The sequence below is a fragment of the Brachyistius frenatus genome, unplaced genomic scaffold (genome assembly GCF_029030835.1).
Source record: "Brachyistius frenatus isolate BFR_SWC_R1_liver_20210118 unplaced genomic scaffold, ASM2903083v1 Contig_2, whole genome shotgun sequence".
Classification (NCBI taxonomy): Eukaryota; Metazoa; Chordata; class Actinopteri; family Embiotocidae; genus Brachyistius; species Brachyistius frenatus.
The window spans coordinates 2349240-2362323 of record NW_027210601.1 but is presented as its reverse complement, the minus strand read 5'-3'; the positions used below and the strand labels follow the sequence as shown (position 1 = coordinate 2362323).

Sequence of the window (13084 nt, the reverse complement as noted above, 5' to 3'; positions counted from 1 at the left end):
TGTATTAAGAAATTCCATGTGTCTGGGATGTAGTGAACTTACACACATAATAGTAGAAATTTCAGTACAGAGTTCAGAAACATTAGAGGCCCTTTTTAAGCGAGTTCATCATCCAGTGTGTATAGTTCCTTTATCTCCATAAATCTGTTCAGATTCTCAGACTACAGTGTTTCAGTTAGAAACTTTGAATAGATGCCCGTTATGTTACTGGCCAATTTAGATAAGCTTTTAACTACTTACAAACACAAAACTTTGTTTCTAATTGGAGACGGACACTTTGAATTCAGAGCAGAACTTTTTTGCAAGTACAATTTGTCATTGGGATAATACGAAGCTCAGTTCTTAATCTAATTGGCTTGTTGATTTCAGTCCTTAATCACAATCAAATAAGTGAAATAGAAAAGACTTGAAGGATAGGAAGAGACCAAATCAAACACAGTTTGCTCTCTGGACACCATCAGAGGTTATGCACCCTCTTTTTCTTTCTGTGGTTTGTGCTGCTTTGCCTTTCGGATTTAGTCAAACTGCCAAATCCTGTGGTTTTCTGGTAGACCTCATACTCTGAATTATCTTAAGTAAGTAAATGATTCCTTCTTTTTTCACAGTTGATCTGGATTTTACATTAATATGTGTCTTTTAGCAGTAGTTCTCAACCCGGGTCACAAACCATTATTAATGCATGGGGAAAAAAAAATAAAAAAATAGTTAATCCTCAAAAGTTGAGTGGAAGTCAAACTTTTATTTTGAAGCCTACAAAACTACTTCTGCTGCGCTTATATTTTTGGATCGTTGCTCTTATTTAAGCGTTTGAAAAAAAGGGTTAGGAAGTGCTACTTCATTTAGTTCAAGATAAGTCCGCCTTTTTATTTCATATTTCATATGGTTTAATTTAGATGATTAAAACATTGAGTAACCCTACTTTAAACTTGTTTGTGAAGCCTCCAGCTGTAGTAGAAGATAAGTCTGCCTTTTGATTTGATTGTTTTTCTTTTTAACCATAGTTGCATTTTTTTTAAGGCTTTTTTTTCATGTTTCAACAGTGCATAAAGGCATTGGGTATTACTGCAATATTTTTGTAATAAGTTTAAATGGCTCCAAAAATTGGGTCATGACTTGATGCCTATATGGAAAAATGTGGGTCCTGAGGCGGGATCAGTTGATAACCACTGCATGCTTTAATGGAAAAGATATATCACTATAGAAAGGGACTTTTCTTGTTTTTAGCTTAAATGCAGCAGCTTCATGAATATGAAACTGAACATAAAAACAATCAACTTTAGTCTCTTGTCTTCTCTTATCAAGGACAACCTCTGAACAAGGTACTATTTTTGCACATTTTTTTTTTTTAATTTTTTAACAGTATTTTCACTTGGTGAGGGCAAAGTAGGAGCGCTTGTTTTGATGCAGCTGAAGTCCCTAATGAAAATACAGCAGAATCATTGTCGTAGAAATGTGATCGCATAGAGGTATGGATCAAGACTGCGTTTTCCCATTTAATTTCATGCAGGAAAGTTTGTCTTTTACTATATCGTGAACATCTTGCCTCAGAGAAGCTGGTTAGTCATGCTACATCAGCAGGTCTGCATAAAATATGTAAGATGATCTGCTGCTGCTTGGGTATCTCCCAGTAGAACCGCTGCCAAAAGCAAAAGGGTTTTTCCAGGAATACCAGTCCCAGCCATTCCCTTACTCAACTCCCCTCCCTTCTTACACCACTTCCCCCCCCCCCCTGCACACACCCGTCCCCTGGCTCTGCGCCAGCTTTCACTTGAGTTCCATGCATCTGGTAATTTCTGGGAAACACCCACGGCAGGACTGTCCAGCAAACCACAGGAAACAAAGCCCCTTGGTTCCTGCAGTGGCTTGAAGAAGGGGAAGGGGTCAGGGAGGGAGGGCGAGGTAGCTTGGGACTTTCTAGGAATTCGTTTTTTTGAAGGGAACACTGTGTAGTTCTGTGCAGTTTTTTGTATTTAAAAGACAACTTTTTAGGTTCTCGTTCAGCTTTTTTTTTTTCTCTCCATGTTCTCGCATTGAAGCTCAGTCTTCATCTCTTCCCTCTCATTGTTTCTCCCTTGTTATTAGAGATTGAGGACATGAGCAGAAGAACTCATGTTGTCAGAGCAGCTGTTGAACTAAAGTGCAGCTCTTTCAGTGCCTCTTCAGAACACTCATATCTCCATGGATCTCAGTAGAATTAAATTGTCTTACAAAACATGTTCCCTTCAACGCAGTTCAAACTCTCCAAGAGAATTTGACTTAAAAACATTTTTTTTTTTTAAATCCTCTCAAACTCTTTATAAGCGCTCCGGTCCTGTCCAGAGGCCACACTCTGATCATGCTGAGGTTTTCTATTACTAGACTCGCCTGATTCGTTTGAGGGAATCGTAACTACTCAACGCACTCAGGGGCATGATACACCCTCAGCTGTCTTCCTCTCTCTCTATTTTAAAGTCTCGGGAATGACTCACTCATGCTCTCAATGTAGAAAGTGAATCAACAAGCATCGGAGGAGGACCTCCGAACAGAAGAGCAGCAGATGGCTCCTGATTTGTTTTCTGAAAATGTGAGACAGACCTGGCCCTGCAGAATTATTAGCAAATATTTCTCGGTGTGGGCTTTCGAGGATCAGTAACAGCGGAGCGGCACAGTTTGAGCTTCATCGTGACAAATCAGCTTGTGAATCAGATCAGTTCTCTGTCGCTGTGAAGAACACTGACAAGAGACTTAATGTGCTGCTGCTCTGGGTGGCAAATACCCCGGTGCCGAACGGTGGACGAAATGGGATTAAACAAAAAAATCTTGGTGAAAATCACTTTTTGAATATATGTCTTTGATGAACTCCCTTTAAAACTCTGGCTCTTTTTAGGGTCCCCACGGCTCAGTGAATTTCAGGTGAATATCAGGGAATTTTAAAACCTCTTTTCCAGTCAGGGAATTTGATCATTTTTTTGGGCCAAGTTATGGAATATCAGGGAAATATATATTTTTTTGCATGTTTAAATTTTAGTCGCTCGTTATAAAAATGTAATGTTTTCCATATATGTAGCTATAACGTTAGTCAGCTGGTTACTGTCAATGTGTGTGTCTGGTAGCATAAGTGGGGATTGACAAAAATTTAAACTGTACCTTATTAGGTTGTGAGCTAGATACTGCTACTGTGAGATAAATTATTTGCCGCTGCAATTTAGACATGTATTTAGGCCGACCGCTTTTTAACAGACATGCCACTGTTTTTTTTTTTTAATACTTTCATGTTTTTGTGTTCATTATGGTAAATTTCAGTTTATTTTTTTTTAATCAGCGAAAGTCAGGGAATTTGACATTTGACTTCAAGTGGGAACTCTGTCTTTTATAGTGAATAATTATATGCTAGTCATTATAAAAACTGAAAATGATGAGCCTTATCTTTGCCCCGACCACAACACCATAGAGATGATGCTAAATGAGAACGTTTCACAGCAGAGTGCAGCAGAGCGTAGTACAAGAACAGCGTCAAACTCGCACCGCATCGCTTCCCCTGAATTAGCTGACCGAGCGTCACCTCTCCGTGGTGTCGGTCGCAGCGATTCAGGCCGCCGAGGCAAAGCTCGCGTAGTTTTCAAGGTCCGCTTCGACGTAACGCAACACAGCGCTGACGTTTATTTACACGCAGCGTGCGGCACTGCTCTCCGGTCGCTTCACGTCAGATTGCCTTCATAAACTAACCTTCGCCGGGCTCGTGGGTAGAGGCTGAAAGTTCATGTCAGCCGGTTCTCCAGGTAGTTTCTCGTGTTGTCTGTAGGGCCGCAGGTCAAGTTCTTTAGTTTCAAGAGTCAAGTCTCAATTCCCGGCTCTTAATTCTTAATGGCTGGATGAATATTAATGGTTCGGCTGACCAACGCCTGTGTAATGGTACTCTCCTGTGTTTCCATTCTCTGTCGACTAATGTGAATACACTTTAGAAAAGGTTGGTCACTTTGTAGTCATAAATTGCAGCAAATATTCCATAATTAAAACAGAATTTGATAACTCTCTTTGACAAAAAGTGTTGATTTGGTTAGATTTGCAGCTATTTTCATTACAGATTCTTTTGTTTTTTTTTCTAAAAACAATATCAGAAACTATCAGAGTTTTTCCACATTTCCCACAGCCAAATGTGATATTCAAATGACTTCTTTTTTGTTGTTGTTGTTTTTGTATTTGACCAACAATCCCAAAGCCAAAAGATGTTTTTAGCTCATTATTGTGTGTGACAAGGAAAAGAATCAAATCCTCACATTTGAGAAGCTGGTAGCAATTATGTAAATGATTAATCTATTATCAAAACAGTTTGTTGTTGATTGATTGTCAATTAATCCAGTAATTAATGCTGCTCTACTTTGGATAATTGGAATTTAAAACAAATGGATAGGTAAGAAATGTGGGTAACAATCAGAAGCTGATTAACAAAGCACGGTGCAGACACACTGATTCAAGATTTATTTTATTCCAAATTATAAGTTTTTGTTTTTATTTCAAATTACTTTGGTGGCCTCTCGTGTGCAATTAGTCCCCACTTTGTATCGCTAGAACCATAATTTGTAGAAGAAAACCCGACTTTCGGTCTCACGTGGACAAAATCTGGGTGAAAATCACTCGATCCGCTGCTCCGTTCTACTTCATTTAAAATAGTGGCAATACAAAAATGATGAGCCTTATCTATGACACACAGAGATGACTTCACATGGTCACTCAGTGGGCACACAGAGGTATGAAGATATATGAATCTTTTATGCCTCTTTCGCTTTCTATCTTCGACGTGTCTTACTTATCGCTCTGTATCTTCTCTTCTATTACCATCTCTGCTGGCCTTTCTCTGTCTCACCGTCTGTGTTCTCCGCTTTGTGTCTTTCCACAGATGCTGAGAGTTTGTGTCTAGTTGAATCAGAGGCTGTTAATCTGGTAATCCGCAATCAATATCAGCCTCATCTCTCTCCTTCAGATAAAAGTGGGCTATCTGATAATTATATTTTCCTCTCCATGTCTGTAAAAAGCTGCCCTTTCCCTCTCTGCTTTGTTTTGGTCCCTGGGATTCTTCTGCTTATATCGATCGGGTCTGACCACATGCACTGGGCCCTTCTAAACACATTATTCTCATTAAAAAAAAAGTGTGGCATTTGCACCGCATGGTGTGTATAGGTTCTGAAAAGAAGTGTTTGAAATGTGATCTGAAAAATGTCCAATATTGTCACTAATTAATTTCCCTGTGATTGATCAAAGCAAATAGTGACTGAAGTTACAATACATAACATACAAGGGCGACATAAGTAGCTCCCAGCATCCTGTGTGGTGAAAAGTTTTTGTGTTTTTCTCATATAAACTTGCTTATCTTGAGCGCATACTAGTGCACTAGAAATCTGTAATTAGGTTATTATCATTGGAGAAGGAGACATCAGCCTCATGGGTTTTTGTGTAATGCTTTCAAGTGGAACAGATGAAATACAAAACTAAACTCATCAAAGTCAGGCGTCTATTTTCAGACGTGTGATTGTTTTCAGTCCGATAATTTCATGTTGTAGTTTTTGGCTGTGGTCCTCGTGGAAGGGAATTCAAGGGAAAGCTAACTTGATTTGCTAATTGAGTGAAAAATGAGGCTCCTGAACTTGTGGCCTCGGCGTCATTGAGATGCCTTCGAGGACTTTAGGTCAGTTGCTATTCATTCTAGTCAGCTTGTGTGTGTCTGTGTGTTTGTGTCTGTTTGAGTGTGAGCCAAAAAAAAAAAGGAGCGGGTCTTTAAGTGCATTGTGTTTGATCTTTGTTATTTTTGGGCTATGACAGTAACTGTGGTAACTTGTGATCAGCCAAATGTTCTGTGACTTCCTTTTGGTTTTGGTCACATTCAATCAAAAAAAGACAGACCATTTGTGATCATCTTTTGATGTTGAACAGGATGCGGTTTTCTCTTCAGTCTCAGTTGATACTTGGAGATTGTTGTTCACTGACTTTTGCTGTACAAACAAGGCTATTGTTAACACGGACAGCAGGTCTGTGATGTTGTTCATGCTTTTACAGTTCGCCACAACACACAACAATATTGACATGGGTATTTCTTGCCGTTAAGAAAGAAGGGCTAGGATGGTGACTGGAAATGATCTCAAATGTTAAAACAATTCTAAGAATATGGTCCATCTGGGCAGAAAAAAAAAATTGTACTCGTAAAAAGTTTTTAAAAATCTGTTTGTCAAACTTTCCCGGCTTTGAGGTTGAACCGGCCTCGCCAGAGAGGATTTGTGTGAAGACACTGTGTTCCAGGTGGCAGCTCCGTGTGCAGCCAGTAGGGGGAATCGACTGCTCGCCGCTCATCTCGTCCCCACTCCTCTCCTCCTCTTGCCTGCGTTCTCCCAGCTTGTGGAAACGCTGCAGCCCGCTGGTCTGTGTCTGGATCCCTCTTTCCTCGCACAGAGCCGCTCAAGACCCTCCCACCGGCTGGGCTCGGGGAAGGGGAAGGAGGAGGCGTTGGACGAGCCCCCTTTACCACCCTGTCAGTGTGGAGGAGAGAGAGAGAGAGAGAGAGAGAGAGCCAGAGCGAGCAGCTGTGTGACACAGAGAGAGAGAGAGAGAGAGAGAGAGAGAGAACGAGGCAGGCTGCTTAGAGGAGTGAGAGAGCCAAGGAAGAAATAAGGAACACATTTTACAAGAGCAGAAAGAGGGAGGATCGCAGACGAGGGACTCCTTCTCCACTGGACACCCGGGACACAGCCACTGTGGGTTTTTTTTTTCACTCGTCCACTAGCTGGAACTCAGTGGATTGACTAACCAACCAGTGGATTTTTTTTTTTTAATACACGCTTTTGCCACATCATTGAGACGACTGGGATCATTTCTCTGTTATCTGTCCTCTTGCTGGCTCACCCGCTACAGACTGAGATTGCTTTTCTGTGTCTGCGCTCTGCTTCTCGTGTTGCGATTCTGCCCCTCGCACACAAAGTGCATCTGTCGGCGACCTGCACTGAGGATATCTCCCCTTCTGTCAAACAGGACAGTGCGCAGCCATCCTCGAATCAGATTACAGAGGCGAGAGAGAAAGTGTGTGTATGTAAGAGAGGGACAGAGAGAGAGAGAGAGAGAGAGAGAGAGGGGCAGTGAGAGAGAGAGTCAGATTCACGGTGTGTTTGAGAGACACGGATTAAAGCCCAGGCGAAAGACTGGAGTGAAACAGCTTAAATAGAGAAGTGAACCTTAGACGTCCTCTCCCGTTTTTTCCTTACCATTCCTTTCCTCCTCCTCTCCTCCTCCTCTTCCTCTCCCGTTTTCCAACAGTCATAGGACTGCCGGAGCTACTGCCACCTGCACCTCCTCGCGTCTTCTCTTTCCTCTTCTTCCTCTACCTCACCCACCCTTACTCGGCGTTACTATCTGACAGCGCAGCCGCTCTCGCTTGGTTCCAGCACTTGTGGAAATATTTCCATCGATCTGGTGGCGAGAGACTGAGTGAGCATCCGCCGCCGGGTATAGTTGAGTCTCTCGACCGGTGAGGCACAGTTCGCCAGGAGCTTCCCCCATCAGAGGCAGACCTTCTCCCAGCCCACTGTCCTGCACGCCGACCCTGCCGCTGTCTCCCCCCCCCGGAGGACCAGCTCGCGGACACAGTGGTGTTGACAGCAGAAACAGGCATTGCACAGCCCCACCGGTTCTCCTCTCTAGCCCCATTTCTAGCTACTTGGCAGCTCCCGCCCCCCCGTGTCACCATTCCCTGCCTCAGTGCTAAGGATTCCAGCTACATGGGCAAGCGATTGGAGCAGCAGCCAATGTACCCTCAGTACACCTACTACTACCCCCACTATCTCCAGACCAAGGTACGCCTTTCATTCCTCAAACCCACTCATCCACTTCTACACTCCTGCCCTGTCTCTCCCTCCCACCCTTCCTCATCGTCTCACCACCCCTCCCTCCCTCCCTACCGCCCCCTCTCTTCTCTTCTACCCCCCCCCCTCTCTCTCCACATCCCCCTCTCATCTCTGAGGGGAGATGGGATTTGGTGGATAGCTGGCCTTCGCAGTGATGGTTTCAGATGGCAGGTACCTCATTGGAGTTTGTATGTCTGTGTGTGTGTGCGCGTGTGTGTGTGTGTGTGTGTGTGTGTGTGTGTGTGTGTGTGTGTGTGTGTGTGTGTGTGTGTGTGTGTGTGTGTGTGTGTGTGTGCGCGCGCGTGCGTGTCACTGAGTGAATGATCAAGGATTAGAGATCAAGGCTGGATGCTTTGGACTACTGTTAGCGTAACCTAGTCGACCGTAATCGGGAGCTGTCCAGTAACCTCCATCCATCACTCACCTGCAAACTGCTGAGCTCATAATGAGATGGCATGACGTGTAACATGTTAAACTACACCTATGGTAGCTCTGGAGGCGTTTGTTCATCAAAATAACCAACTGGCAGCTCTATTTGTGTTGTCATACATTAAGCAAATGAAAGAATTAGGATCCAGATTTAATTCACTTTTGAAGTTTTTGCAAGCTGGTTGTGGTCCATTGTTTCAAAGCTTTCTTTCGCCAAAATAAAGTAATATAGCATCTGATTATGAAGAACAAACGTCTTTTGGGAGTTCTTTCCAAGAAGAGAAAACAACAGGTTCTGATCCCTTCTTTTTGTATGGTGATGGTATGGTCCTGAAACAGAGCAGGCGAGGAAGGCTGCCCGTGTTTGTTCTCGTTGTAGTATGCTTCGATGCCTTTGGGATGGAAGCCCAGGCTTGGGCCCTGATGACTGCCAGGACACTGGCTGGGCACTTTACCCAGACATCATCAAGGGATTAAAATGGAAGCCTTTTGGGGATTACGCTATTTGTTTTTCTACCACATGCGTAACACTAATTTCTGTCCATTTGTGATGGCGTGATGAAGCAGCAGTGGCAGGGAACATGGTGCAGGTGTACAATTAAGCTGTGTGCAATAGTTGAGCCTTTATTTGGTTACTAAAGTAGTAATATATTTGATATTATTACTTTAAACACACAAATTCAATACTTTTTAAACATTCTTTTCATTAATTCACATTTTTATGTGACTATTGAATATCTCCTATTGCATGCATAGAGTAACAACTCGGGTTTAATACTTAATACTTTTTGAGAACCAACCCAAATGTGTCTGCAGCACAGTGCCAGACTGATTTTTGGGTTTTATTGCTTACTCTTTAATCAGATTTAAAAGGTTTAAAAAAAAAAAATAATTAAAATATATATATATATATATTGTTCTGATGTTGGTTCCAAAAGTCAGCTATTTTAATGGCACCAGTGTCAAAATATTTTTAAACTATACTCAGCTGGAGGAATAACAGTTTAAATGTGTCTATTTTGTGCTGTTTGTAACAAGGAGGTAAAACGTTAAAAAAATTAATATTTAGGCTAGATATGTATCAGTAAAATTGCATTGATGTTTTCATTCGTTTCCATGTGGAGCTAGATTATGAACCTCTGCACTTCCAGCCAGGAGGACCTGACTGCAGCCCCACCTGGCAGTCCACTCGCTCTCTCCCTGATTTATAGTTTAATACATTTGTACTGCTGCCATATGGCTTCCCTCTCCCTCCCTCACACCCCCCTCCTCTACTCCTTCCATCATCCCCCTCTCCCTCCCTCGCCCTTCTCATATCTCAGAGTTGCTCATCTCGGGGGCCTCTCAATCAAGGCATGCCCCCTCCCTCCCTCCCTCCCTCCCTCCTTCCCTCCCTCCCAGTTTTCTTTTCCCCTCTTCCTGCCTCCTCTCACTTTCTGCCTCCCCGCTCTGTTGCAACAGGGCCCCCTGCCTCCTTCGCCGATGCCGCAGTTCACTCCCAAGGTCAGCGCAGATCCGATCTTGCCACCGTCAGCGTTTGATGTATCCTTGGGCGAGCCGCTAGGGTCCTGTGTCATGCAAACGAGACCCAAAGTGGGGCGTGCGGGGCAAAAAGGAGCACGGTTTTCCGTACATAAATCAGCAGCCAACATTCATATTCATTTTCATGGTTCGTTAGCGTTGCCAGTGGCCTTGTACGTTGATATGACAGAACCACAGACGGTGTCAGTAGGAGAAGGGGGAGGCCGGGAGAGAGGCCAGAGTTGTTAGGCGGTGTGGCGAGAGCTATCTCACGCTCTCATTAATGATCATTGATAGCCTGATTACTGAGAGGGGAGACGGGCCTTGGCTGGCAGGTCCACACCACTCGACAAAATCACGTAGCTGTCACTTTGGCCTTTCTTTCGCACAAATGCACAAACATTCAAGGCAAAGTTCCCTTTTCTGGACTCTCCACTCAAGTCATACAGATCTTTCTATACCTCCTCATCGCTGCATTGTCAATGAACGGCCTGAGTCTCCCAAGAGACGTGGATGGGGGAGCAGGAATATCTTGCTAGGGTAGGGAGGGCGAGTGGGCTGTAACTCATATGAAAGTGTTACGCCACTGTTTTATGACACGTGTTTGAGTCTACGCTTTGAAATTTTACAGGACGTATGTGTTTGTTTACAACTAACGACATTATTGTAAAAAAAGGAGCTGAATGTTGTCATAATTTCATGGCCAAATAAACTGAGGCGCCTTGTAAATTTGGGGTCCCCTCCGTATGGGTGTATTGTATTCTAATTTAATGGAGTTCTTTGATGCTGTCCGGCATGTGCTAGTCAGCCCAGATTAGAATGTAAAAGTCAGAAAATGAGATGAAACAATAACATTTGGCTTTCTATTGATTAGTGCAGTGGGGCGTAGCATGTGCTTCTCTTTAGCTGAATTATTGATTCCTGAAAGAGGATTTGTGTGTCTGTGTGTGTGGCTTTTATATGAGGTTATGGCTGGGGGGAGCTGGCAGGATGTTGCTTTGATGAAAGGATCCTTTAAAGGCCCTATTTCTGTCTATTCCCTGGATGATCAGTCCATGGAGTCATTTGCTGAAATTTCAGCCTTCATTCAGCTTGTGTCTTTCTATGTGAGCTCGATGGTTAGTGCTGTTCACAGCTTGCCGTGCATTCAACTTTAATGATAGGTAATAGATGTGCATCATAAATGAGAAAATTACAGTAAAATGCCTCACCCAGGCCCCAGCCGGGCCCCTCCCCTCACCCACGAGAAAAATTACAGCACACAGATCAATTGTTGTTTTTTCACGATGCTGTTTAAGGAAGAATATGGCTTTCAACTAAATGTGGGCGCTAAGTGCCTGTTGCATTGCATCTCATTTTCAGTCAGTGATGAGTCGTTTCAATTCTCTGTTTCATTATTACAACCACAAGTCTAAAAAGGAGCTCTTAAATTACTGATAATTTAAAATAAATTCTGCCTCTGTTGCGATATTTCAGCTGGCTTTACTGTTCCCGAGCTGTACCTGACGCCGCTGCGCCCTTCTGCTCTTACACCACTGAGGCTCTAGGTCATTACATGCTTAATGTCAACGATCGCACGCACGCACGCACGCATGCACGCACGCACGCACGCACACACACACACACACACACAGACAAACAGCACACGCGGATACACACAATTGCTCTGTGGCTATGATCTGGCAGCAGACCGGCCTCTGTGTTGCAGTCAGACTAGTACACGCAGAATCTGAGAAGCCAAGAGGGGCAGATTGAGGTAGATTTAGCAGCGGCTAATGTCCCTGGCCTTAAGTAAACACCAGTCAATGGAGCGCTTTGAGAGGATCTGTGCTTGTGTCTGGCCCTGCCATAGGCACCATTCATACTCCGTCTAATTCTTTATAAATGGGGGAAGCTACGGAGGGAAGGGTTGCATGTGCGTGAGAAAGAAAGGCATTATGGGGAGCGAGGGAGGGAAGGGCCTGTTAAAAGCGAGGAAAAGGGTTTGGTTACGTTATACGGGTTGATCCATTGTGCTGCAGAAATAACAACAGAGCCATCTAAATCCTCCTGTAATGCCCCGATAGAGGAAAAAGAGAAACATAGACAACAAGCGGGTGGGTAGTTTTACATGGACATGGAGACCAAGCAAAAATCAAAGACAGAGAAAAAGGACTTGTTTCCAAAGTCTTTCATGAAATCAGTAATCAGTGGCGTAAACTTCAGCTCGTAGCTTAGTTCCCTGTGCCTCCGCTGATATGGATTTGCTTTGAAGAGTTTATCAAGTGCTTTTAGGGCTGGAAAAATACACGTCTTCTGTTACATTTACTAAAGCCCACGCCTATTTTCAGTCTGGGACAATATGTTCTTATTAGCACTAAGACAGGGGGAATATAACTCCTTTCCCCACTTGCTATTTTTGATATATGCTTCACAATTGGCTCCCGGAAACAAAACCCTGTCCCAGCCTCGCTGTAAACGAACCTACCACGAGTTCTCTCTTTGCTCACTCCAGCTTGCAAGCTTTTTGTCGAGAGCTGGCTTTCATTTTTTTTTTTTCATGTTTTCCCCAACCTTCACCTCACAGGGTCAGGCATCTTTTTTGGTGTGATAATTAACCACCTAATATCTCTTGCCTTTATGTGCCTGTGACTTTAGCATTATCCAACTGTGAAATGCCTCAGTGTCATTCAATGGGGCAGGCAAGTCCATTTATTTGCTATGGCCTTTGTCTACGTGCACAAACATGAACACACACGCGCTGACGCACACTACAGTGAGGGGGTACTCTTAGTCCTTCTCATCTTTCAACTGACAGCCCAGCCCTTTCTGCACACACATACATTAAGGTTGTGTTTGCATTACTGCTTCTCGTGGCCTATTATACAGCACACCGCAGAGCACTGGCTGCTGGGACCTGGCCCTTCGCATGCAACCATCTACATCTCATTACAGCTGCTTTACCAGAGTGCTCTCTCAAGATGGATATCCATTTTGTCAGAAGAGGAACAGAGAAACATACAAAGAAGAGGGGAAATCTCGTTTCTATTTGATGGACTATATTTCAAAAGATGGGAGGAGAAGCCTGCTCTGCATTAGCTTTGGCGATTTCAAATGTCGCAGCTATGGTGCATGTGTGTGCTGTTTTTTCACCTAGCACAGATAAAGTGAAGTCAATTAATACGTTTAAACTTCATAAAGTCACAGGTTGTGGGCATATTGTGTGTTTGAGACGGTCTGTGTCGTTGGTAAATGGTCTAGTGCTTAAAGTGAAGGTCTCTAAAGCAGGT

At 43.5% G+C, this 13084-nt stretch overlaps 1 protein-coding gene across 5 annotated transcripts in view; it reads left to right on the top strand.

The window, feature by feature from the left end:
- Positions 1-13084, top strand: part of rbms3 (RNA binding motif, single stranded interacting protein) — a 279809-nt gene that overhangs the window by 80804 nt on the left and 185921 nt on the right. For 3 of the 5 annotated variants that reach the window (XM_069693063.1, XM_069693054.1, XM_069693044.1), the window contains exon 1: positions 7595-7814. The exons of the other annotated variants lie outside the window; for them this stretch is intronic. In XM_069693063.1, the coding sequence (XP_069549164.1) occupies positions 7740-7814 (75 nt within the window). In that variant the 5' untranslated portion in view covers positions 7595-7739. Of the gene's footprint in view, positions 1-7594; positions 7815-13084 lie in introns of those variants that run through there. 5 annotated transcript variants of the gene reach the window in all.